Below are 26710 nucleotides of genomic sequence, written 5' to 3'. Positions count from 1 at the left end.
CTCAGGGGTTACTCCTGGCTATGCGCTCAGAAGTCGCTCCTGGCTTGGGGGACCATATGGGACACCGGGGGATCGAACCGCGGTCCGTCCAAGGCTAGCGCAGGCAAGGCAGGCACCTTACCTCTTTCGCCACCGCCCGGCCCCTGGATGAACTATTTTTGGGGTGCCACTTTTGGTGGTCTTTAGGACATTCCTGGATTTTTCAGGGATCACTACTGGCAGGTTGGGGCTCTCTTGGGGGGCCAAAAACTCGGTTCAGTTGCATGCAAAGCAAGTGCCCTACCCACTGTACTATCTTTCTGGCCCATGTTTGTTTCTTTTTTGGGGGAGCTACAACTGGTGGTTAGAAAAACCATCTGGTGGGGCCGGAGAGATAGCATGGAGGTAAGGCATTTGCCTTTCATGCAGGAGGTCATCGGTTCGAATCCTGGCGTCCCATATGGTCCCCCGTGCCTGCCAGGAGCAATTTCTGAGCCTGGAGCCAGGAATAACCCCTGAGCACTGCCGGGTGTGACCCAAAAACCACAAAAAAAAAAAAAAAAAAAAGAAAAAAAAGAAAAACCATCTGGTATGGAGGCTTGAATCTGAGTCCTAATATGCAAAAACCAATGGTCCACTCCTTTGATTTTGCTTTTTTTTTTTTTTTTATTTAATTTTATTTATTTACTTATGTTTTTTGGGCCACACCTGGTGACACTCAGGCTTACTCCTGGTATGCGCTCAGAAATCGCTCCTGGCTTGGAGGACCGTATGGGATGCCGAGGATCAAACCCAGGTCCATCCTGGGTCAGCTGTGTGCAAGACAAATGCCCTACAGCTGTGCTCTCCCTTTGGAGCAATTGATTTTGTTTTCTTTTGGGCACACACCTGGTAAAGCTCAGGGATTACTCCTGGCTCTGCACTCCTTATGGTGCCAGGGATTGAATACTGGCTATCACTTAGAAGGCAAGGTCCACCCATCGTACCATCTCCCTGGTACCTGCTGCAGCCCTCTGGGCCATCTCACCCCTCCATCAAGTGATAACAAATGGGACCCTCAAAACAAAACAAAAAACAAACGGGACCTTCAAACATGCATGGCAGTATCCTCCCACTGTGCTACCACCCACCCTCTAGGTTTCCAGCTGTCTGTCAACTGTGGGGTATCCACTCATTTTCCTTCTGGGTATCAGTGGTGACAGCAAACCTAGGAAGGACTTTCCCAGCTGAACTTTCCTAGTAGCTGGGGAAACTGAGGCCCGAGGAGGTAGAGTTAAGAGAGATCTGTGCTTTGGGGGGCCAGGATACATCAACTGAATAGAAAGCCTTATCTGGTGGCTCTGAGGGCCAGTACTGCTTGCAGGGCCTCGCGTGTAGGGGGACACTGGGTTGGGAGACAGCAGAACACACAGGTGGGCTGGGCAAATGGCTTTATTACTGCTGAGGGGTGTGGGACCCGCTTCCTGGGACCCACGGTCTTCTCCCACGGGGCTGCCCGGCCCCCCCGCATGCAATCCTGAGCTGTCGGGGGTAGGGAGTCCCTGAGGCAGCAGCGGGTGAGGTGCCAGGGGCGGGGCGGGGGGGCCCTCAGCCCACCGGCTTGACCTTGGCGATGAAGAGGGCCGCGGCCTTCTCCAGGAATTCCACGCGCGACATGGGGTTGCTGGGCCGCCGCCCGACCAGCGCGCGCTCCATGGCCATGGCCAGGCTGTCGGGGCCCAGGCGGGAGCCGGCCTCCAGGTAGCAGGCGGGCGCCGCGGTGCTGTCGCTGGCCTGCAGGGCGCCTTCCAGGGTGTCCAGCACGGCCTGGCCCACGCGGCGGTCGGCCACGGCCATGGCGGGGTCCTCCAGCAGGCGGTAGAGCGCGCCGGCGCGCGCCACGAACTCCAGGAGCACGAAGCAGGTGAGCATGCCGGCGCGGAACACGGCCAGCGGCACGGCCTCGTGGTCGCGGCACTGGAGCCGGCGCAGGAGCGGCGCCACCACCTCCTCGGGGGCCTCCCCGTCGCGGCAGATGCGCTTGAGTAGCTCGCTGTAGGTGCGGCCGTCCAGCCCCGGCCGCTTGCGGCGCCCGCTGGCGCTCAGGCACTCGTAGGCCACGCCCACGTTGTTGTTGAAGGCGGTCCTGTGGGCAAGGGGGCGTGGCAAGGGCGGGGCCGGTCTCGAGGCCCCGCCCATCCGGCAACACCACACTCACGGGTAATCCTCCTCCCGTCGAAGCCACACCCACATATGCCACGCCCCGTTGAGGCCCTTTCTGCAGACGCCCCGCCCACCAACGCCACACGGACAGGTGGCCCTCCAATCAACCAATGGCACACTCACAGATGCTCTGCCCACCAACACCACGCCCACAAGGGGATCCTCCCATATAAAGCCACACCACAGACGCCCCGCCCATAAACACCACGCCTACATATGACCCTCCAAAGACACTCTCAAGACGCCACGCCCACCAACGCCACACCCACACATGTCCCTCCAATCAACGACAGACTCACAGACGCCACGCCCACCAGCGCCACACCTATAGATGACCCTCCCAAGACGCCCCACCCACCTACTCCACACCAAGACCCACAGGATCCTGCAGGGTTGCGCCTTAGCTGGGGTTCCTTTCCCCAGGCATCCTTGGCATGGGCTGCCCCCTCCTCCCCAACAATACCTAGGTTCCCCCTTTCTACTTTGCAGCAATCACCACATTGGTAATTACTACACTATGTCCCTAGTGGCACCCAGATGCAGGGAATACTGCATGTTGCACATAAAATACATACATACATACATACATACATACATACATACATACATACATACCGTACATACATACATACATCAGTGATGTCTTTCACAGCCGCAAAGTGGGATACAGAGCCTAGACTTCCCTAAAGGGCCCAGCTGAACTGGCCACCTCCTTTTCGGCCCCAGTACTGGGCACTTGCAACTGGGTCGCCACTATATGAGAAGGCTTTGGTGGGACGGTGCTCTGGAGTGACCAGTAGGGATACCTTTGGGATTTTAAACAGTGCTAAGGAGCCAAAAGGGGTCGTCCACCGGCAAAGTAAGCACATTAAGTGCTGGCTGCACTATCTTTCAAGCCCATTGCTCCACTACCCCCTTGGCCACATCCAGCAGCGCTCTGAAGTTACTCCTGGCTCTGCACTCAAAAATTACTCCTGGGGTGCCAGAGCAATAGCACAGAGGTAGGTAGCTGTAATGCATGCGGCTAACCCAGGACAAACTTGTATTCAATCCCCAGCGTCCCATATAGCCCTCAAGCCAGAAGTAATTTCTGAGTGCATAGCCAGGAGTAACCCTTGAGCATCGTGTGTGGCCCCAAAACAAAACAAAACAAAAATTACTCCTGGAAGGCTTGGGGAAACATATGGGATGCTGGGGATCAAACTTCAGTTGGCCTCATGCAAGGCAAATGTCCTATTCACTGTGCTATCACTCTGGCCCTAATCTATCCCTTTGCTATATAAGGAGCTCCCCAATTGCTGACCTGAAGCAGTACCCACATTTGCCAGTAGATTCTGCATCAGTGCCCTGGCCCTTAGAAACAGTCACATATGTGGGTGTTTTTCTGGAGCACACCCAGTTCATCTGATTACCTGCATCCATGTCCCACGTACCCAGCGGTGACAGCATGTGGAGCAAAGATAGATACGAGTCCTCACTGGCCCCCGGCCTTCTTAATTCCCTTATTCCCTGCAGCCTTGGGGACTAAACAGGACCCCTGAGATGTGGGGAGAGATATCACAGAAATTTGGGGTGACACCTCTTACTCCAAGTGATGCCTAAGTAACTCCATAATCTCTCCCTTGGAACTTGGCTGACCCCAATTCTTTCTCCAGCCTCCCTGCAGTTGACCAAATTGGGGGTGCCTTTTTGGTTCCCCCAAGTATTTTACCGAACACCTTATGGATAAAGTTCGTTTCCTAGCTCCAGAGAACATGCCTTCAAATCAGGGTCACCACCTGACTGTACCAGATGAGGGTTCCTATTACGGTGCATAGTGCCTATGCAGATGGCAACTGGTCAAGGTGGATGGCATAAGGGCAGGGGACAACCTGGAAGATATGAGTCAGGAATCGAGATTTCCCAGTTTCTAGGTGTGACCTCCCACCTTGCTACACCTCCCAAGGCTCTATTTTCTACCATACAGTCCTTCACCTCATACACATATTTTCAGCCTAAACTAGGATATTACAGAGCAGGTAAGGAAACAAACGGAATGATGGACAGTTCTGCTCTATAACTTTAAAAAGTGAAGTGGTGTGGCTGGAGAGATAGCACAGCGGTAGGGCGTTTGCCTTGCATGCAGAAGGACGGTGGTTGGAATCCCGGCATCCCATATGGTCCCCCGAGTCTGCCAGGAGCGATTTCTGAGCGTTGAGCCACGAGTAAACCCCTAAGCGCTGCTGGGTGTGACCCCAACACCAAAAAATAAAAAATAAAAAGTGAAGTGAACTGCAAAAGGCATATTATTTTTTTCTTGTAGAAGGACCTACAAAAAGCCATTCTGGAATGCGGAGCGGGGCAGAGGTACACCCTTTCCCCGTTGGCCCTTTGCAGCTAGTTTAGAAGCCCTCCTCCAGGTGCAGGCACCACAGGACTACAATTCCCAGCTTGCCTCAAGCGCTAACACGGGCGCTCACAGCGGGACCCCGCGCGGAGCATGTTGGGAGTTGTAGTCCGATCACTGTCCGCCCCCGCCCCTCCCAGTCCCCGCACCTCTGAGAGTGGTGAGCCAGGCGGAGGTGCCACAGCGCACGGCCAAGGCGCTGCTGCTGCAGCAGGAGCTGGCCTGGGGGTTCCCCGGCGCCGCCGTTCACAGGCGAGCGCAGGCCCATGTTCTCGAAGTAATGCGCTAGGAAAGCGATCGGCTCCTCGGGCCGCGCCTCCAGCACCTTCAGCAGCGCCGCGCGCATCATCTCCGTCACGCCGACCTGCCTCAGGAACTCCTCTTCGCTCTCGACGGTTGTCGCTGCCCGGGATACTGAGGACCGGCCGCCATCGGAGTAATTGGCCACCGGGACCACCGCCGGCCGCCGTTTCTCTACGGCCGCCATCTTAGCTGAGGGCGGTTGGACCGGAAGCGCTGCCGTATTTCACGGCGCCCTGACACCTCGGCAGCCATCTTTGTTAAGGGCAGAAGACCCTGGATCCCTCTGGAGATCTCAAAGGAAACAGCGCAGTTCTTTCTTTTTCCCTCAGTTCTACTCTGTTCTAGGTGGCACTAGTTCCCTGGTGTTTTGGATGTACTGACTGGGTCTCCGGTCTCCTGACTGGCATGGGACCCACATTTTGCCAGATTCCAAAATGGCTTCCTTGGCAGGGCTTGGTTTCTGGCGTGAAGCCGGATTGCCGCCATCTTTGGAGTGGGCGAGTCCCTCCCTAGCGTGGTCCCCTAGCAACGAGTTTCTTTGGTTGCCAGGGAATAGGGAGCTTTCTCTACACATCCAAACTAAGTGGCCAGGACTCTGTAGAGCTCTGATACCTTTCAACTCGTGCTTTGCTCATGCCCTCGTTACCTTCTCCCACTTCCTTTCTCCACAGTCACCCCCAAAGAGATGGAACCTCTTTTCTCTATTCCCATGCTGCCCCCCCCCCCCCCAATGCTGAGAACCTCAGGCCCTACACCCAAGAACAAGCATTTTGGGCCATACTTTGGTGTGTTCAGGAGTTACTCCTGGCTCAGGGATCAGTGCTGGTGGTACTCAGGGGAACATATGTTGTGCCAAGGTTCCAATCCGGGCGGCCACTTTCAAGACAAGCACCCTTTCTGCTGTACTGTTTTTTTGTTTTGTTTTGTTTTGTTCTTGTTTGTTTGTTTAGGTATACCCAGTGATATTCAGGACTTACTCCTGAACATTCCTGAGGACTCTGTACTCAGGAATCATGCCTGGCAAGCCCCAGAGATAGAATCCAGGTCAGAATGCCCTACTCACTGTACAATATGTCACTCCAGCCCTGGAACAAGCATTTTTAACACTTCAAGTTTTAAGCCCTAGGTAGTGGGGCTGAGCTATGCAGCATCTTAGCACCCTCAAACCACAAAGAGGGAGGGGGGTAATGGGGAACATTAATGGTGGGAAAGTTACACTGGTGAAGGGTGGTGTACATTCGTTAACTGAAACTCAAATACGAACATTCTTTTTTTTTTTTTTTGACCACACCCGGCGTTGCTCAGGGGTCACTCCTGGCTGTTTGCTCAGAAATAGCTCCTGGCAGGCACGGGGGACCATATGGGACACCGGAATTCGAACCAACCACCTTTGGTCCTGGATTGGCTGCTTGCAAGGCTAACGCCACTGTGCTATCTCTCCGGGCCCAAATACGAACATTCTTATAACCACAGTGCTTAAATAATGAAATTATTATTTGGGACCAGAGGGATAGCACAGCGGTAGGGCGTTTGCCTTGCAAGCAGCGATGTAGGACAGACAGTGGTTTGAATCCCAGCATCCTATATGATTCCCGAGTCTACCAGGAGTGATTTCTGAGTGCAGAACCAGAAGTAGCCCCTGAGCGCTGCCTGGTGTGACTCAAACACAAAATACCCCCCAGGGGCCGGGAAGGTGGTGCTACAGGTTAGGTGTCTGCCTTGCAAACGGATGGACCTCGGTTTCATCCCCCGATGTCCCATATGATCCCCCCAAGCCAGGGGTGATTTCTGAGCGCATAGCCAGGAGTAACCCCTGAGCTTCAAACGGGTGTGGCCCAAAAACCAAAAAAAAAAAAAATAACCCCCAAAATTATTATTTAAATAACCACAAAGGAACCATGGTGGACAACTTAGTTGTCATTTATTCTCCATCTCTGAACAACTGGGGGTAGGGTGACCTCCATGTTCCCCTAAGGGGGAGCCTGGTCAGCTAATGCCCAATATGTCAGCCATCAGAATAAGGTCGCCCTTTGCTGCCCAGACCATACAAATGTCCTCTGATTACCACCCACTCTGAGAGACTCAGAGGGCCCAGTAGCCATCCAAAGTCAGGTCCGGGCAAGTCTAGGCATGCAGAGAGGCTGGGGCGGGGGCTGGCAGCATCAGCAAGCGTGTTTGCAGCGTCTCCACAGGTGATAGGTGACCAGAACCAGCAGCAAAAGCCCTAGGACCATGGTGCCAGCCCAAAGCTCTGCGGGAATTGGTGGGGAACCTGGAGGGGCAATTACACCCTAAATTGTGTGGCACATTTGGGAGGGTTGAAGACTGCTGAGTGCTCCCCAATATGCTCACTGTTCTGTATTTAACAAAGGCTTTATCTTTTTTGGGTCACACCCAGCAATGCTCAGGGGTTACTCCTGGCTCTACATTCAGAAATTGCTCCTGGCAGGCTCGGGGACCATATAGGATGCTGGGATTTGAACCACCAACCTTCTGCATGCAAGGCAAATGCCTTACCTCCATGCTATCTCTCCAGTCCCACTTATCGTTTTTGGAGGGGGCACACCTAGCAGCGCTCAGGGATTACTCCTGGCTCTGCACTCAAATCAATCCTTGCAGGCACTGGGAACTATAAAAGATGCCAGGGATCAAACCCAGGTCGACCAGTACTAGGCAAACCCTCTACCTGCTGTATTGTCACTCCCACCCCCCATCATTTTTTATTTCTCTTTGACCACACCTAGCTCAGGCCTCATGTATCTGTCATTGGCAGAATTTGGAGTATTCTGTGGAGTTGAGGAACCAATCCAGGGATCCCATATACAAAATCTGAACCACTCCCCATTCCTAAAATGCCTGCGATCTGAAACCCTGAAAAACTGAAGCAGGCTTCTTTTTCCCTTCCCCTGCCACCAGAACTCACAGATTTTGGGGATCACATACAGGCTGGCATTCAGGCCTCCGGGGTCCACACGGCACTGGAACCAGCCCTTAGCACTGCACTTGGTCCAGGGCAGACTCAGCCAAGCCTGGGGCCCTGTCTCCCACTTTTCGAAGGCTGCCAGCCCTCCGGGGGCCCGTGTCCAGTGCACAAGTGCATCGGGACCACAGTCGGCCTCACACAGAAGTTCCAGACCAGTTGGTACCTGCCACTGCCAGATGTGGGGATGGCAGGGCTTGGGGGTGCGGGTCTGGGTCTGAGGTGTGGGGCTCTGTGTGCTGGCGCTGTGGGTGTGATCTTGCACAGAGGTAACGTCCAGGGTGGTGGTAACAGAAGGCTCCGGGGAAGAGGGGGTCTTCAGGACTGCAAAACAGGCCGGTTAAATCCTCCCCAAAAGGAGCTGGAGTGGTGGTGCACCGGTAGGACATTTGTCTTGCACGCGCTAACCTAGATTCCATTCCCGGCGTCCCATATGGTCCCCCAAGCCAGGAGCGATATCTGAGCATAGCCAGGAGTAACCCCTGAGCGTCATTGGGTGTGGCCCCAAAACAAAAACAAAAACAAACAAAAAATCCTCCCCAAGCTCGCAGCACTCCTCCAGAAGACACTACATCTGCGCCCTCTGCTGGGCTCCAGCCGAATTGTAGGGCTGTCCGGTGGGTGGAGACGGCTAATAATCTTCCTAGCACTTCCCCCCAACTTTAATTGAATTTTGGGGAGGAGAGTTTGGAACCACACCCGGCGGTTGCGCGGGGCTTACTCCTGGATTTATGCTCAGGGATGCACTTGAGGGTTCCAGGAATTGAGTTTTTGTCAGCCGTATGCAAGACAAGCAAGCGCCCTCTCTCTATACTGACTCCCCCCATCCCTTGCACAACTGCTTTGGCCGGTTCCAGGGATTATGGAAGCATTTTCCCCACTGGTTTAGCTATTGAGATCCATCAGAAATGAGGGGGCGCAGAGGGGAAGGGGTGCCCGTCGACTCACCTGGAATGGGCAGCAAATGGGTGAGTTCCAAGCCTGGTAGGCTCATGGTGGCCTGACAGTGCAGAGTGGCGGGTGGGCTGACAGTGTCCAATGGAGGCAGCTGCCAGCTCTGGGTGACTCGGAACAGAGGGTCCTCACCTTCCTGCACCTCGTCTCCCTTGTCTTCCTCCTCCACCTCCCGGTTCAGGACCTGAAGCCCTTCCAGCTCCCGGTCCCCCAGGAGGAGAGACAAAGACAGGGCGTCCGGGTGGGCTGGTGTGACATTGTGGGCGGTGCAGGCCACCTCCAGCTCTTGCCCAGGCACCAGCGCCCGGGGAGAGACAGACAGCTGGTTCGGAAAGGCTGTGGATGAAGACTCTGAGGGGGTCAGGCATGGGTTTACACAGGGACCCCAAAATGCAAGGACAGTGAGCAGCAGAGGAGACCAGAGCAGCAAGTAGGGTCTGGGGGGCGTGAGACTAGGGGGGTCTTCAAGAAAGGGGTGTGAAAAGGAGACAATGAACTATTACAAAAGAATTTGGAAAGAAGAGGGGTCGGGGTGTAGGCTGGGAGCTGTCCAGGAAAGCTGCGTGGAAGAGGTGACAGAAGCAAAATAGTAAAAAACTGGGCAGAGGGGGGTACTCACCGAATACCAGAAGCTTCACGGAGCGCTGGTAGGATTCGCGCCCGCAGGAGCCGGTGCACACACGCGTGCCCGCGGCGCCCAGCGAGGCGTTGCGCACGTAGAGGACACTCAGGTTCGAACCCGGCTGCATGGCGCCTAGGCTGGTGTCCAGGCCGCGCCAGCGCACCGATGCGGTGGCCCCGGGATCAGCGCACAGCAGCCGGCAGGTGAGCTGCAGAGAGCCGCCCAGGGCCACTGGCACCTCTGCCCCAGGGGGATGCACCTCCAAGAGCCCCCCTGTCCGCACAGAAGAGCGCTCAGAACTCGCTGGGGTTGGAGGGTCTCCCTAAAGGTCCCCCCTAAAGGTACCACTGAGCCCCTGCCTGTCTACTGGCTCCCTCCAGCCCCTCTTTGCTTTGGGGCCACACCCCAAAGGGCTCAAGGCTGACTCCTGGGCTCTGGCCTTGCCCAGCCCGCCTCCCCTCTCCCAGAACCCCCATATCCCATCCCAGGCCCCCTTTCAGTCACCTAATCCTTGCAGGAGCAGTGTCCCCAGAAGGAGGCAGAAGAGGAGAGCCAGGCGGCGCCCCATGCTCTCTCCCCAGCACTGAGGGCGAAGTGCTCCTTTTATAGCTGCGCCCTAGCATCTCCGGCCCCTCCTCCGTCTGATCCAAGGGGGGGGGGTTTCCCGAGGGGCTTTCCCGGCTTGACCCCCTCGACCCTGCAGGCGACAGAGAGGCAGGGGCTGGGGGCCAAGGATGGGGATGTTTATGTGTGTGTGGGGTGCCAACGTCAAAAGGGAAGGTTTATGCCGCTTCAAGGACTCAGCCTTGAAGACAGGCAAGTGGAATCCGGTTAGGGTTCCCGGGGATCCCGAGGCACCGGCTGTTTGTTCGCCCCGTGGAGGCAACCAGGCTGCAATACCCCAAGACAGCCTTAGGTCAAGAAGGACCAAGGAGCAGGCTTGCTGGGGATCCTGGGCTGGGGGCTGGGGTTCGCCCCATACAGTGCCTTTGAGCTCATCTTTGGAGCTGGACTCGTCTCCCTCCAAGGGATCGACCTGATGGCAGTCTGGAAACTTGAGGCAACTCTCCAGCTCTGCTCTTCTCACCCCACTAAGGGCCATTAAATTTGCTGAGGATCTTCAGCCCCAGGCCCTTAAGGTCCCTCATCCTTGGGTGGCTGAGCCGTTGTAGAAAGCCAGCTATTAGCATCAAGGAAAAACTCGGATTTCAACTCCATTGGCTGATTTTCTGCCCCTCCAGCCAATGGCAATAAGAAAAAACTTGGACTTCATGCCATTGACTGGGTTTCTACAGTGGCTCCAAATATAGCATCAAGGAAAAACTCGAATCTGGAGCAATCATGTAGCAAGTTTGCATTGCAGGCCCAGGGTTTGATCCCTAGCATCCCAAAGTGTCACCTATGTACCACCAAGAGTAATCCCTCAGTGCAGAGCCAGGAATAAGGCCTGAACATTGCCAGGTGTGGCCTAAAACACAAAACAAAATTAAAACAAAACAACACTTGAACCTCTGTGTTCCCACCAAAGCTGGCAAGTCAGCTTCAGGGCTTTTGTCAGCTTTAGGGCTTTCGTCCACTGGCTGTTCCTCTATAGCCAGCCTGCTTCCCGAATTCTCCTGTGCCTCAATTTCCCTAACTGTGGGGTAAGAGAGCCAACCAGGATGTTTTCTGAGCCGCATCATCCTGCGACCCTCGGACTTCTTAGCTTCATTGTCAGAAGCAGAGAGGGGCAGGGAGAAGAGCGAACCGAGGCCCTGGGGAAGGCAGGGAACAGGGGAAACTGAGGTCCGATGCAGGGAAGGTTCAGGTGAGAGTGTCTCAGGCTTCCCTTGTCCCACCCCCAAGCCCTGGTAGCGCCAGGAAAGGCGGCACAGGAAGCCTCTTCCAGGTGCCCTGTTCCCGGGGCCAGAGGTGCGGCCTTCCCGGGAAGCCAGGCTCTTAACCAGGGCTGTACCGCTTCCGGCCCCTGACCCCCGCTTCCTGCTGCAAGGCCCTTGGTGGGGCCTAGTACTGCCTCCTGCCGCCCCTCTAACCCATTGCTTCTCTGCTCCATCCACAGTACTTGTCTTGAGATGCTCTCTGCAGGCTCCCAGCTTCTTGCTCTTTCCGTCTTCCACCCTCTCCTGCCCTGTTCCAGTGCTCCTTTTCCGTGCTCCCTTCCCTTCCCTGCATCCCTCTCTGCCTGCTCTCTCCACAGTGCTCTGTAACCTGCCTTCATCCCAGCTCTGTCTGTGTCAATTTGGGGGGGGGGGTTTGGGCCACACCCGGCGGTGCTCAGGGGTTACTCTTGGCTATCTGCTCAGAAATAGCTCCTGGCAGGTACGGGGGACCATATGGGATGCCAGGATTCGAACCAACTACCTTAGGTCCTGGATCAGCTGCTTGCAAGGCAAACGCCACTGTGCTATCTCTCCGGCACCCATCTGTTTCAATTATGGTTTTTGGTTTTGGGCCACGACTGGCAATTCTCAGGGCTGACTCCTGGCTCTGCGTCCAGAAGTTCCTCTTGGTGGTGCTCAGGGGACTCTATGGGATGTTGTGGATTCAACCTGGGTTGGCCACATGCAAGGCAAATGCCTTCCTCACTGTGCTTTTGCTCCCGGTCCTCAATTCCAGTTTTGTTCATCAACTTTTAGAGGTGCACAGGGCTGACTCATGGTTCTGCACCCAGGATCACTCCTGGCAGCCTGTGGGGTCCTGGGGATCAAACGCAGGTCAGCCGAATGTCAGGCAGCTGCCCTCCAGCTGCTCCAGCATCTCCTCGGATTCAGTTTGGAAAATTCTAGTGCATAGACACAATTAACAGGATCCAAGAAAACTTCAGGGTCCGGGGTGGGGAAGATACCCCAAAAGGGATAGACAGAAAGAATAGAGGAAGGGGGGGGGGCGGAGAGATAGCATGGAGGTAGGGTGTTTACCTGAATGCAGAAGGACGGTGGCCTGGCATCCTATATGGTTCCCCGAGCCTGCCAGGAGCGACTTCTGAGTTTAGAGCCAGGAGTAACCCCTGAGCGATGCCGGGTGTGACCCAAAAACAAACAAACAAACAAAAAAACACCCAAACAATAAAATAGAGGAAGGGGGAGCGGTGGCTTAGCTCTAGGGCGTTTGCCTTGCATGTGGCTGACCTAGGTCCAACCAAGCCAGGAGCGATTTCTGAGTGCATAACTAGGAGTAATCCCTGAACGTCATTGGGTGTGCCCCCCTTCAAAATAAAAGAAAAGGAAAAAAGAAAGAATAGATGAAGGAGTTTCTATGCTAAGATGGGGTGTTGAGGGGCCAGGCGGTGGCGCTAAAGGTAAGGTGCCTGCCTTGCCTGCGCTAGCCTTGGACGGACCTCGGTTCGATCCCCCGTTGTCCCATATGGTCCCCCAAGCCAGGAGCAACTTCTGAGCACATAGCCAGGAGTAACCCCTGAGCATTACCGGGTGTGGCCCAAAAACAAACAAACAAAAAAAAAGATGGGGAGTTGAGAGGGGGGCTCCAGCACCCTCTGGCCTCAACCTCATTTCCCCACCCACACTTGGAAAATGGGGCCCCTGGTGTGTGTGTGTGTGTGTGTGTGTGTGTGTGTGTGTGTTCCCTGTGCCCCCAGTCCAGCTTCCTGCAGGCCTGCACTTTGACCCCCCCTTCCCAGAATTGTGTACCCCCCTGCCTGGAGGAAGGCCTCAGAGGCCCTGGGCAGGAAACTCCTTAAGAGGGTCTCAGCCCCAAGCCCCAACATCCTGTCTCCACCCACCTTCCTCCACAGCCCTTCTCAGGGCAGTGTGTGAAGGGTGTCGCTGCCCAGGGTGGTGTCCCCAAGAGCCAGCCAGACCCCCTCCTGCTCCTGACACTGTTGTTCAGTTTGGGGGTACTCAAAGCTCTATTTTGGGGGTCACACCTGGACAATGATCAGGAATCACCCATCATGCTTTGAACACCCTCTAAAATGCTGGATGGAACCCAGGTCCCCACTGTCCTGTCACTCTGGTTCCGTCAAAAGTCTTTGGGTGGTGGGGCTGAAGAGATATCATGGAGATAGGGTGTTTGCCTTGCATCCAGAAGGATGGTGGTTCGAATCCCGACATTCCATAGGGTCTCCCGAGCCTGCCAGGAGTAATTTCTGAGCGAAGAGCCAGGAGTAACCCCTGAGCTCTGCCAGGTGTGACTCCCCCCAAAAAAAATAAAAAAAAATCTTTGGGTGTGTTGAGAGGAATCATGAGGGCAGGGATGGATGTTTAGGGGGCCCTTTGCTTCAGTGGGTCTCATGGACATAATTGGGGGGAAGACAGGGAGCCTGAGCTGAGGTTTTGGAGCCACAGAAGGTTCTAGAAAGAAAGGATCTCTGGCAGGACTTGACATCTCCCTGAGTGGTAGCAATTGGGGACCAACAAAGTGACCATCACCCTTGTCTGAACCCACTTTTCATGTGATCAGAGTGGGGTGTGCTGTTAGAGGAGGGGTCATCCCTCCAGTACAGACCCCAGTGCAAAAGAGGCTCTGGGCTTCTGGGAGGAGCCCAGCCACTGTCTCCTGCAGGATGGGGGTGGGAGGATTTGTTTGTGTCCCTCCAGCTGGGGATGGGGGGAGCATTTGCGTGATGGAATGTTCTGGAAACAGTCTATGTTGAGATACTGGACAGTGATTATTCTCTCTCTTTCTCTTCTTCTGCCTTTTACTTTTCTCTTTTTCTTTTTTTCTCTTTCTTTTTGAGGGGAGTTTGGGCTGCACCCAACACCAAACAAAGGTTACTACTGGCTCTGCACTCAGAATTCACTGCTGGCAGGCTCATATGGGATCCAGGAATCGAACCCAGATTTATTCCAGGTTGGTAGCTTGCAAAGCAAATGCCCTACCGCTGTGCTATAGCTCTGGCCCCTTCTTTTCTTTTCTTTTCTTTTTTTTTGGGGGGGGGGCCACACCCGTTTGATGCTCAGGGGTTACTCCTGGCTAAGTGCTCAGAAATTGCCCCTGGCTTGTGGGGACCATATGGGACGCCAGGGGATCGAACCGTGGTCCTTCCTTGGCTAGCGCTTGCTAGCGCCACCTCACCGACCCCTGGCCCCTTCTCTCTCTCTCTCTCTCTCTCTCTCTCTCTCTCTCTCTCTCTCTCTCTCTCTCTCTCTCTCTCTCTCTCTCTCTCTCTCTCTCTTTTTGATTTTTGGGTCGCACCCGGTGTTGCTCAGGGGTTACTCCTGGCTGTCTGCTCAGAAATAGCTCCTGGCAGGCATGGGGGACCATATGGGACACCAGGAATCGAACCAACCACCTTTGGTCCCGGATCGGCTGCTTGCAAGGCAAATGCCGCTGTGCTATCTCTCTGGGCCCCCTTCTTTTCTCTTTATCTTTTTTTTCCTTCTCTTTCTCTCTCTTCCCTCTCTATCTGGCTTTCTCAACAAGCATTTTATACTGAGCCATTTCTCTGTGCCAAACTAGGATCTTTCAATGGTTGTATTTTTGGATGGGGTCACACTTGGCAGAGCTCTGGGGTTACCACCTTCTGTGCTATTGCTCCATCTGTAGGTGTGTGTGTGTGTGTGTGTGTGTGTTACACCGGTGGTACTCAGGGGTTACTCCTGCCTCTGCGCTCAGAAATCGCTTCTTGGCTGGCATAGGGAACCATATGGGATGCCGGGATTTGAACCACCATCTCACCTGAATTGGCTGCGTGCAAGGCAAACACCCTACCATTGTGCTATTGTGCTATCTCTGTGGCCCCAGCAGTTGTGTTTTATTATTATTATTTTTTATTTTGGGCCACACTTGGCAATGCTTAGGGATCACTCCTGACAGTGCTCAGGAGACCCTACAGAATGCTGGAGATCAAACCTGGTTCAGTCACGTGCAAGGCAAACATCCTCCCGCTTAATATCCCAATACCCAAACTAAAAGCAGGCCAGAGAGAGAGTACAGTAGTTAAAGAACCTGCCTTGTTGGAGTCCTTGTAATTCTCAATGTGTGGTGGACCTGGAGGTTCTCAGGGTGCTGGGAACAAACCTAGATCAGCCATGTGCAAAGCAAGTGCTTTCTTCACTGTTGTATTTCTCTGTTGCCTCCCCAAGTGACTTCTTATCCACTGGACTTTATCTGCACTAAACCCCCACTCTGTGAGGCTTTCCTTCCTAGAACCACCCTAATAGATTCTTACAGAGTGGTAGGACTTGGGGAGGGGTTTGGGACATACTTATGGGGTTCATTTGCCATGCCCAGTAATGCTCGGGTTTACTCCTGGCTCTATGCTCAGGGATCACTCCTGGCGGTACTTGGGAAACCCTATAGGATGCCAGGACTTGAACCCGCATCGGCTATGGGAAAGGCAAGCCCACTCCCTGTGTCCTATCACCCCATTTCCTGGGTATCTCCTTGAGTTTCCATTTCTGGATCTCATGTGGGGTGATGCTACCCCAGGTTACAAGGTTAAACTGAGGGGTGGTTCTGAGGGAGGAGCTTGGGTCTGCTACAGGAGCCTGGGTGGACCAGGCTGGCTTGGGGGATCCTGGATAGGGAAGTTCTGGTTCTAAGGTCCCAGCCACCCCCGATGGACGTTGGACACCCTGGGTGATTGATCAGGAGGGTCATATATGCAGGATTGAAGATCAGGTTATTTTTCTAGGTGGGGGTTCAAGATCATGCCCAGCACTCATGTCAAGGTGAATATTGGGGTCTTTAGTCGGGATAGGCCTGAGGGTCAGGGTCGGCTCCAGGCTGTCCCTGAGATCTGGAAGGCCCCAGTATATTTCCAAACCTTGGGACACCTGGATACAGCCTCATAAGGCGTCCCTAAGGTCCTGCCTACAACTCCCAACAGGCCCGGGGTCATTGTGACTACAAATCCCGGCATGCTGTGCACCAGGCTATTTAGTAGTCCACTCGCGGACGGAAATGGTGCCCCCTTGTGGATAGGTAGTCTCAGGGCATCCTGCCTGACCCGGACCTGTGTCACCAGGTTGCTGGAGGTTCTTGCTGCTGTCACCCTGGGCTAGAGAGAAGACAGTGTGCTGGGCTTCTTGGGATGGTAGTTCACCCATCTGCAAGGTTCAGGGGTGGGTGAGACTTCTGGGCTGGGCTCGGGACCTCACTCTGGTCTGGGTGAGGTGCTGGGAGTTGGACACTTTTCTTTGGGGACCAGAGTCTGAGATCAGAGCTGTACTGGGGGCTGGTCACAAGGGCCTGGTTCTAATCAGAGAAGATTTTATAGAAAGTCGCTCGTTAGGATCAGAGCTACAGCACAGCGGGAAGGGCTCTTGCCTTGCAAGTTGCAGAGCTGGGTCTGTTCCTCAGCATCCTATGTGGTCCTTTGAATCTACCAGGAGTAATGAATTCCTGAGGGCACAAATGGGAGTAATCCCTGAGTACCACCGGGTGTGGTCCATTTATTAATTAATTTTTGTTTGTGTTTTGGTTTTCGGGCCACACACACTCTGCAGTGCTCAGGGTTTAGTCCTGCCTCTGTGCCCAGAAGTTACTCCTGGCATGCGGGAGTGACCATATGGGACGCCGGAGATGGAGCCTGGGTCGGATGCATGCAAGGCGAATAAATGGACTACGCACTGTGCTACTGCTCAGGTGCCAAATTAATTAATTTGGGGCCGGAAAGATAGCATGGAGGTAGGGTGTTTGCCTTGCATGCAGAAGAAGGGTGGTTCAAAACCCGGCATCTCATATGGTCCCTCGAGCCTTCCAGGAGTGATTTCTGAGCATAGAGCCAGGAGTAACCCCTGAGTGCTGCCAGGTATGACCCCCAAAAAACAAAACAAAACAAAAAACATAAACCAAATTAATTAACTTTTCTTTTCTTTTTTTCTTCTCTTCCCTCCTCTTTCCCTAATTAACTTTTCAAAAGTAGCTCATTGGGGCCGGAGAAATCGCATGGAGGTAAGGCGCTTGCCTTGCATGCAGAAGGACGGTGGTTCGAATCCCGGCATCCCATATGGTCCCCCGAGCCTGTCGGGGGCGATTTCTGAGCGTAGAGCCAGGAGTAACCCCTGAGCGCTGCCGGGTGTGACCCAAAAACAAAACAAAACAAAACAAACAAAGCCAAAAGCCGCTCATTAAAATTGCACATGGTTGTCTTTATTCTTGGGCCCCCACTATGCTCAGAGCTTACCTCTGGCCAGGGGACCCTAGAGGCAGGTGTCAGGGTCAGCTGAACCTGGGTCAGCTATGTGCAAAGGCAATTGCTCTCCCAGCTATGCTATGGCTCCTGTCCCCATTGGGGGAATTCCCTGACCGCATGTGTTGATGTTTGGGAGGCAGGGTGTTCTGGAGATGAAGATCTGAGTCTGGCACTTGGTGGTGGGGGCATGTGTGCTCCCAGTACCTGGGCAGGCAGTTCTGGGCGTCTCAGGCTTCCTGGCTTCGTTAGCCCGGGAGGGCTAGGGGCCTGGCAGTCTGTGGGTTCTCGCCCTTCCGGACAAACAAGGCGCCCTTGTTAGTGCCCCACCACCACGGAGGCGCGTGAGGGTGAGTCAGGGAGCCGGCCTGGGACAAAGGACAAAGGCGCAGGCCCCAGGAGAGAGGGGAAGTGACAGATCTGGCACCGGGAGGACTGACCCTGAGGAGGTGGCCTGCCGCCCAGCTGTGGCACGGAATACTGGCTTCATCCATCCGGTGACGGCCGCCCACTGGCGCCTCTGCTTTGGCTGATGCCAGAAACCAGGTGAGGCAGCAACCACTCCCTGCTTCCCACCCCAGGAGATGGGGCACCTGCTCTGCCTTCTGGAGACCCTCTCCAGTCTGCACACACGCGTATGCTTGTACATTTGTGCCCGAGTAGGTGAGTGTGCGTGTGAATGAGCATATGCATGGGTGTTCATGGGCTGTGAACAAGCGGAGAGGACGTGTGCACATGCCTGCAATCTTCTGTGTGCATATGAACTGCATGTTGTGATCATGGGTGCTGTGTTTGCATGCATGTTGCATGCCGCATTTTCTGTGTGCGCACATATCTAAGGTACCTGAGCCCTGCTAGGAGTGAGCCCTGGGCACCTTTGGGGTGTGGCCCCAAAAAGAACAACAAAAAATTTGAGTTTAGGGGTCAGAGTGATAATACAATGATGAAGGCACTTGGCTTGCACGTGGCAAATTTGATCCCCAGTACCCCATAGGGTCCCCTGAGCCTACCAGGAGTGATCCCTGACTGCAAAGCTAGGAGTCAGTGACTATAAACTAACCCCACAAATTGAGTTTGAATAGTTCGGACAGTTGCCCTCTTCTCTGTTGTCCTCTGGCCTGGGGCCACCATCCTCTTCCTCCAAGTCTCCACCATCACTCCCATTCAGCATCCTGCCCTCCCCTGCCAAGTCCTGCCCTTTAGGACCAATGCCCACTACCTGGTGCCGCTGCCAGAGGGCGCTGCTGAGCGAGAATTCAATGGGCTCGGTGGGGAGTTCTGAGGGTTCCTTACTAGGAAGGTACAGAGCTTATATTTATTTTTTTATTTTTGGTTTTTGGGTACAGAGCTTTTAGGAGGATCATGAGCCATATTCAAGGACTGGGGGACCGCCCTCAGGCCCAGCTACTGGGCCAGAATGTGGTCAGGGGGCTATGAGGAACCCTTGTGGGAATTTGGGGGTTCTATGGAGTCTTCTTATACCCTGGGCAGAGACTCTGGCGTCAGGGTGCGTTGGGGATCCCCACAGCTTGCTCCTGCTGCTTCAGGTAGGACCCCAAGTGTGGACTCTGGGCCCTTTCTGTTGTTCTCTCAAGTTTTCAAGGCACACAAAGCAAGTCGGGGCTACTCCTAGTTCTTTGCTCAAGGCAGCTCCCAGGAGGGTAAAGGGGGATGGGGTGGAGCCAGGAGCAGGGCGGAGCCAGACTGGAATGTGGGTGGAGTCAAGGGAACCCAGGGTGGAGCCAGGGTGTGGGGGCGGAGCCTGGTGGGGTATCCAGTGGAGGTGAGGTGAGGGTGGGGTGCAGAGCCCCAAATCCTATGTTCATTTTTTTTGGGGTCCACATCCGGCAGCGCTCAGGGGTTCCTCCTGGCTCTGTGCTCAGAAATCACCCCTGGCAGGCTCAGGGAACCATATGTGATGCCGGGATTCAAACCACCCTCCTTCTGCATGCAAGGCCTTACCTCCATGATATCTCTCCAGCCCCAATTCCTATGTTCTGAACTGTGCTCCAGACCCAGTAGCGTCTCCTATCCCTTTCCGTGTGCTTTTGTTTCTGGAGTGGGAAAGAGAAGGAGGAACAGAGAGGGTGACAGCATGGGTATCAGAGGGGCTTGTCACTGGTACTGGGGGTGGTGGTGGTGGAGGCCCTGAGCAGTCCCCTGAAGTCCTGATCCGCAAAGCTCTGGCGTAGTGCTGGGGTGGCTCGAGCCACAGTCTCCTTTCTTGTCCCTTCTCCCCGTCATAGGTCATAGGGTGTGTGTCCTTCAGTGGGATGTCTCCCCTGCTCTGAATCTTGAATCCCCTGGGCTTCATCCAGTGTTGGGGCTTACACAGTCTGTTAGGGCAGACTTGGGGGAACCAGTGGGGTAGACGCCTTGTGTGGGGGGCCACTTGGGGGATGCCTATTGACTTTAAGGACATGTCCCTTATGGGTGAGGACAGAGGGAACATGGAAGGAAGGAAGATGGCAGGAAGCAGGGAGGAGGATGGAGAAGAGGGAGTGGGGAAGAGGGATGGAGGCAGGGAGAAGGAAGATGGAGAGTCAGAGTGAAGGAGGTGGGGAGGAGGGATGGAGGTGGGAGGAGGAAGGAAGGAGGAGGAGGAAGGAAAATGGAGAACTAGGAAGAGGGTATGGGGAGGAGGGAAGAAATTAAGGAGAAGGGAGTTAGGAGGAAGGATGGAGGCAAAGAGGAGGGTGGAGGGAGAAGTGAGGAGGGCAAGATTCAGACAGGCCTCTCCACCCCTGAGTAGCAGAAGCTGAAGCTTCCAGCAGCAAACTGCTGCCTGACATGGGGTGCACCTCAGTTTCCCCAACTGCAGGACGGGGCCACCTCCGGCCAGGCCGTGGGTGTGGAGCTGGAGGCCTAGCTGCTGGCTCCCAGGCTCCCGGGGGACTCGGTGTGTCGCCATCGACACCAGACGCCTCCTTGGCCCGGCCAGGTCCGGCGACACCCGATCCTGCGCTCACTGTCCGCACACCCCCTGGGCCAGCGCCCCGCGCGGGGCACTGGGATTCGGGGCCAGTGCGCTTTGGGCTGGGCACAGTGCAGGCAGGAAGCGCCCGCCGCAGGGGACAGGAGCTCATCACAGCTGGGCCTCGCCATGGGGACCCAGGGCTCTGAGTCCCCCAGCCGGCCCCCTGCGGGGTCCCTGGGCCGGCGCCCCACCGATTGCCACATCCCTGAGACTGGCCTGAGGAAATCCTGCGGGGCGGCCACGTTGGAGAGCGGTATGTGGTATTGATGGTGGTGGGATGTTCTGGAATGTTCCTGGGGTCTCCAGCCTGCCCCAAAGTTCAGTCTTGGGGGGTAAGAAGGGTTCCTTTTAGAGGTGGGTCCCTTAGAACCCCACTAGGAATGGGGGGCAGGAGGGCTAGATGATAGAGCAGGAGATGAACTGGGGAGACTGGGATTAGGATGGGCAAGGAAAATGTTTGGCTGTGTGTCAGGCCTGAGACATTCAGCTCCCAGGGCCTCAGTTTCCTTGTCGGACCCAGCAATCAGACTGTCTGTCCTGGGTTCAAGACTGAGCCTCAACAGGGTGGGGAGAGGTCAGAGCCATAGTCCAGTTGGAGGGGGAGCTTGCTTTTGCATACTGTCAACCCGGGTTCAATCCCTAGCACCCCTATGTGTCCCCAAGTCCACCAGGTGGGATCCCTGAACACAGAGTGAGGAGTCAGCCCTGAGCACTACCTGGTATGACCTTTCTTCCTCCCAAAAAAGGAAAGAGACGGGGGAGGAAGCCCCATCTTTGCAGCCTCGCCCCCACTGAATGTGTATTCGGCCTCAGTTTCCCCACCTGAGCCTCCTTTGTTTTTGGGTCACACCTGGTGGTGCTCAGGGGAGACCCTATATAGGATGTCAGGTATCGAACCCGGATCAGGCCACGGATGGGCCGCGTGCAAGGCAAGTCCTGTCTCTACAGCCCTTACCTAAGTCTTGTTCTGGGTCTCAGTTTCCCCTTGTGCTCTGCCAGCAGCCCCTCCCCTCTGTGATTGGCTGTGACACATAATGCCCCGCTCCTTCTCTGCCTCTGCACTTCCCGCCCTGGCCAGACGGGGGCGCCTCGGACCAGGCTCGGGGCTGGTCCTGGAGATAGCGGGCCAGGCCATGACCCTCCTCCAGCCAGACCAGACGCTGGGGCTTTGTACTCGCAGGATCCAGGTCCGGCCCGCAAGTCCCTCCACCTCCGACAGATTCCATCAAGCCGGACCCCACCAAAGGCGCCGCGGTGACCTGCCCGCTTCTCCGGAGCTCCAGCATCGGTAAAGCTCTCGGTTTGGGGGCAAAAAGGCTAGGGCCATAGCACAGCGGGGAGGGTGCTTCTGTGCCATACTGCAATCCCAGATTCGATCCCCAGACTTTCCTTCCTCACCAAACCCAGGCTGGGAATGAGAGAGGAGTGGCCAGGGGCCAGGGCCAGGCGTTTGTGGGGGTGCTGTGTGACCTGGGGGAGTTGATGTACTTCTCTGATCCTGTTTCCTATTGCCAGGAAAAGTGGGGTGGACCTTAGTACCTGCATCTGTCAACTCCTTGCCCCTGACTTTGTTTTTGTTTTTTTTTGGTTTTTGGGCCACACCCGGCGGTGCTCAGGGGTTACTCCTGGCTGCCTGCTCAGAAATAGCTCCTGGCAGGCACGGGGGACCATATGGGACACCGGGATTCGAACCAACCACCTTTGGTCCTGGATCGGCTGCTTGCAAGGCAAACACCGCTGTGCTATCTCCCCGGGCCCCTGCCCCTGACTTTGAACAGGTGGCTTCTTCGCTCTGGGCCTCAGTTTCCTCCTCTGAGACAGCCAATTAAGATTGGCCAAATTAAAAAAAAAAATGAATTGAGGGTGTTGTAGTGATAGCGTGTGGGTGTTTGCCTTGCACAAAGTCAAATAGGGTTTGATCCCTGGCATCTTATAGGGTCCCCTGAGCCTACCAGGTGTGAACTCTGAGCACAGAGCCAGGAGGAAGCCTTGAGTGTCACAGAGCGTAGTCCAAGAAAAGCACAAAATTGGGAGCAATAGTACAGCCGGGAGGGTGTTTGTTTTGCATATAGCCACCATGGGTTTGAGCTCAGGGACCTTGGACCCATGAAGAGTGATTCCTGAGCATCACTGGGTGTATCCTAAAACAAAAACAAAAACAAAAAATGGAGACCAGAGAGATAGTACAGCGGTAGGGCATTTGACTTTCATGTGGCCAACCTAGGACGGACCCAGGTTCGATCCCTGGCATCCTACATGGTTTCCCAAGCCTGCCAAGAGCAATTTCTGAGTGTAGAGCCAGGAGTAACCCATGAGCGCTGCCAGGTGTGGCCCAGAAACCAAAATAAATAAATAAATAAGAAAGAAAAAAGAAACAACAAAAGATGAATCAAGGGTTAGACAAATAATTTGGGGAGGATAAGGTGCTTGCAGCTGAGCTGGGTTCTATCTCCAATTCACATTTGGAACCAATGCATAATGATTGCTGAGGGCAGAGCCAGGAGTCAGCCCTGAGCACTGCCAGATATGGTCCCCCAAACCACAACCTCTGCAAACCAGAACCCGCCACATACACACACAACAAGGTCCTGACAGACCATGGGATGCCACATCTTAGAGCCTGGGGTTGGCATTTAGGGGTGGTGTGGGTGTCCGGTGAGGGCAGGGTCTTGTCTCAGGGTTCATTAGCAGCTTGTCTCCCCAGTCTCCGAGGAAACCACCCCTGGGCCCATCTACTTTCTGGACCCGAAAGTCACCCGTTTTGGCCGCAGCTGTCCCCCTGCCTACTCCATACAAGGCAGGGGCAAGTCTCGGGGTAAGTACCTGCCCTGGGGGTCTCAGATGTTCTCCCTGTGAATTAATCCCTCTCAATGTCTGAGGAAGCAAGAGAACAGTGGGGAGGGCACTGAGCCAGGTTCCAACCCTGGCATCCCATGGGGGTCTCCTGAATACTACCAGGAGGAATCCCATGTGATCCCCAAACATACAAAAACAAAAGCTGGGAAGAGATGGGAAGAGGGAGCAGACAGGGCTGAGAGGCTGGTGCACACCCTGATGACACTGGGCCTTCTGGGACCCCAAGGCATCCAGGACTGGGTCAAGGTGATCATCTCTCTCTATCTCTCTCTGTTTCTCTCAGTCTCTCTATCTCTGTCCTTCATTTTGTCTCTCTTTCCTCCTTCATCTCTTCCCTTCTTTTTTTTTTTTTTTGTGGTTTTTTTTTGGGTCACACCGGCAGTGCTCAGGGGTTATTTCTGGCTTCAGGCTCAGAAATTGCCCCCGGCAGGCACAGGGGACCATATGGGGCGCCGGGATTCGAACCGATGACCTCCTGCATGAAAGGCAAACGCCTTACCTCCATGCTATCTCTCCGGCCCCTCTTCCCTTCATTTTTCTTGTGTCTCTCTTCTCTCTACTATGACTTACACAGCAACTTCTGCCCTCAGGATCTAATGAGCCACATCATCTGTCCCCTCTACACGTCATTCTTTGCCACCCCCGCCTTCATCACCCATCATCATGTCACTGATGGTGCCATCTTTCTCCACCTGACTCACTGACTCAGGCCATTACTTCACCCCCATGAAGCTGCTCACTCATGTATTTATCTATTAGTGCATCCACATGTGAATCTACTCCCAATCAGATCCATAATCCATCCATTATCATTCCACCCACTCATTGATCTACAATTGTCCCACCTTCTAGCTATCTGTCCACTGACCCATTTATTCATCCATTCACCCACAATTGTTTAATCCACCCACTCACCCATACATCTGTTGATCCACTTGCTCACCAGTCCATCTATCCACCCATCTACCATCTATCCACACATCCACCCATCCATCTGTATATCTATCCACCCACCCATCCATCCATCAATCCATATACCCATCCATCCATCCATCTATCCATTCATCTATCCATCCATGCATCCATCCATCTTTTATCCACCCACCCACCCATCCATTCACCCATCATTTCCTTCTTCCACCAATAGGCATAGCCACAAGTCCATTAATTGATCCAAATACCCACCCACCTTTCCTTCTTTTTTTTTTTTTTTTTTTTGGTTTTTGGGCCACACCCTGTGACGCTCAGGGGTTACTCCTGGCTATGCGCTCAGAAGTTGCTCCTGGCTTCTTAGGGGACCATATGGGACACCGGGGGATCGAACCGCGGTCCGTCCTAGGTTAGCGCAGGCAAGGCAGGCACCTTACCTCCAGCGCCACCGCCCGGCCCCCCACCTTTCCTTCTAACCCCCATGATCCACCCACCCATCCTCAATCCATTCGCAGTTCCTATGTTCCATATCCATAAACCATGTACAAATGCCTTCCCAATACACTTACTAAACCTACCTCTCCCATTCAGCCAGTAGCTAGAGTTGAAGTGATTTCATACATGCTTGCTCACAGGAGCCCAGGGGAGAGAGCTATCTATCTATCTATCTATCTATCTATCTATCTATCTATCTATCTATCTATCTATCTATCTATCTATCTATCTATCTATCTATCATCTATCTATCTATCTCTGTCTCTGGGAAAGTGGAGACTTGGCTCTGGTAAATTCTGGGAAGGGGTGTGAGAGCCCAGAAGAAGGGTGGAGATGGATAGAGGACTGGGGGGGGGGGATGTCCTCAGGGACAGGAAGCAGGAGGAAGGAGGCTGAAAAGAAAGGGTCATAGTTTCTGCCTTATACAGCTGATCCTGGTCCACCCCTGATCTCTTGAGCTGACCCAAGAAGGACCCATGAGGAGTTAGACCAATAATAGGACAACTGGTAGAGGACTTGCCTTGCAGGAGGCTAATCCAGGTTTGAACCTCGGGGTCCCATAAAGTTCCTTAAGCACTGCTAGGAGTGCTCCCTGAGCAAAGAGGAATTGGCCCTGAGCTTTGTCGGCGTCCCAAACTAATGCAAGTTTTGGGGCTGCAGTGATAGCACAGTGGATAGGGCTTTTGCTTTGCACCAGGCTGACTTGGGTTCAGTCCCTGGGTTCCCATAAAGTCCCCTGAGCACCTCCAGGAGTGATCCCTGAGCACAGAGCCCGGAGTAAGCCTGAGTACTGCTGGGTTTGACCCCCAAACAAAATAAGAACAGATTGATTTCTGGGTAAGTGATGACCTTTGCACTGTCACTCCCCTGGCCCCTTGTCCTAGGTCTGGAGGTGACACCAGGGCCGGGGGCCTACAGCCCAGAGAAGGTGGCCCCCCCGCGCCAGCGGACGCCCCCAGCCTTCACTCTGGGCTCTCGCCTGCGCCCGCAGCCGCTGGACACGTCAGCGCCGGCCCCCAACACTTACACGCTGCCCTCGCTCTGGGGTGCCCACATCTTCGTCAAACCCAGTAGCCCCTGCTACACCGCTGCTGGCCGGCCACCCCCGCTGCGCCCCGCGCAGGACCCCGCTGATATCCCGGGGCCTGGCCAGTACGAAAGCCCCAACCCGGATGCCTACCGCCAGCGCCTGCCGGCCTTCACCATGCCAGGGCGAGCTCGGGCCCTGCGGCCCCTGATGGAGACACCGGGCCCCGGGACCCACAGCCCCGAGCACGTGACGGTCACAAAAGCCAGGGCCCCCGCCTTCACCATGGGCATCCGCCACTCCAAACGTGCCACCACCATGGGCACCGATGCTTGCAGTCTGAGGGGCATCTCTGCTTTGCGGCCTCGAGAAATGGGGTGCAAAGCTCTGGTGGGTCTGGTGTGACCAGGGGGCAGAGAGGGGTGGGCTGCAAAGGGCAAAGGGCAGGGCCCCCCACCCCCATTGCACACAGCTTTTCTGCAGTGGCTGAGATTTTTCTAGGTCATTGGCTCCTTCAGTCCCTGGGGGGGCTGTGACCTCGCTGCCGTGGGCAAGGCCAGCTCCGTCCAGTGCCCCAGTTCCTCACGCCCAGTGACGCCAGGCCAAGATGTGCCAGGCAGAGAAAGGGACACCGTGACCCTCCCCAGCAGCCAGTCTGGAGGTGGCATTTCCTGCGTCCTAGAACTCAGTGTCCCTAGCTTGTGGGTTTTTTTTTTTCCCTTCTTCTGCCAAACTTGAGCCAACCCCTGCTTCTCGTGATGTGCAGCCGCCTGGCATGATTCCAGCCAAACTCGAACCTGAACCTGGGGGGCCCTGACACCTCTCTGCCCTGTCCCATCCCCCCCCCCCCCCGCAGCCAATAAACCCGAGTGGCACTCAGACTGGGCAATTTCTTTTAACCCCT

At 54.9% G+C, this 26710-nt stretch overlaps 3 protein-coding genes across 3 annotated transcripts; 1 reads left to right on the top strand and 2 right to left on the bottom strand.

Annotated features, from left to right (window-relative positions):
- Nucleotides 1-1505: 1505 nt before the first annotated feature.
- TPGS1 (tubulin polyglutamylase complex subunit 1) lies at nucleotides 1506-5081 on the bottom strand. Its single transcript, XM_049788749.1, has 2 exons — nucleotides 4717-5081; nucleotides 1506-2104 (listed from the first exon to the last, which is right to left on the bottom strand). The coding sequence occupies exons 1-2, from the start codon at nucleotides 5052-5054 to the stop codon at nucleotides 1567-1569; spliced, it is 876 nt and encodes a 291-aa protein (XP_049644706.1). The 5' UTR covers nucleotides 5055-5081; the 3' UTR covers nucleotides 1506-1566.
- Nucleotides 5082-7032: 1951 nt separating this feature from the next.
- Nucleotides 7033-11479, bottom strand: MADCAM1 (mucosal vascular addressin cell adhesion molecule 1). The gene is made up of 8 exons (XM_049788234.1): nucleotides 11381-11479; nucleotides 10950-11180; nucleotides 10514-10517; nucleotides 10299-10337; nucleotides 9424-9702; nucleotides 8799-9140; nucleotides 7794-8174; nucleotides 7033-7142 (listed from the first exon to the last, which is right to left on the bottom strand). The coding sequence occupies exons 1-8, from the start codon at nucleotides 11477-11479 to the stop codon at nucleotides 7033-7035; spliced, it is 1485 nt and encodes a 494-aa protein (XP_049644191.1).
- An 8825-nt stretch (nucleotides 11480-20304) lies between these two features.
- On the top strand, nucleotides 20305-26273 carry ODF3L2 (outer dense fiber of sperm tails 3 like 2). Its single transcript, XM_049788233.1, has 4 exons — nucleotides 20305-20751; nucleotides 21679-21786; nucleotides 23203-23313; nucleotides 25664-26273. The coding sequence occupies exons 1-4, from the start codon at nucleotides 20625-20627 to the stop codon at nucleotides 26209-26211; spliced, it is 894 nt and encodes a 297-aa protein (XP_049644190.1). The 5' UTR covers nucleotides 20305-20624; the 3' UTR covers nucleotides 26212-26273.
- The last annotated feature ends 437 nt before the right edge of the window (nucleotides 26274-26710 follow it).

The sequence above is a fragment of the Suncus etruscus genome, chromosome 15, assembly GCF_024139225.1.
Source record: "Suncus etruscus isolate mSunEtr1 chromosome 15, mSunEtr1.pri.cur, whole genome shotgun sequence".
Classification (NCBI taxonomy): domain Eukaryota; kingdom Metazoa; phylum Chordata; class Mammalia; order Eulipotyphla; family Soricidae; genus Suncus; species Suncus etruscus.
This window is presented reverse-complemented; position numbering and strand designations above follow the sequence as displayed.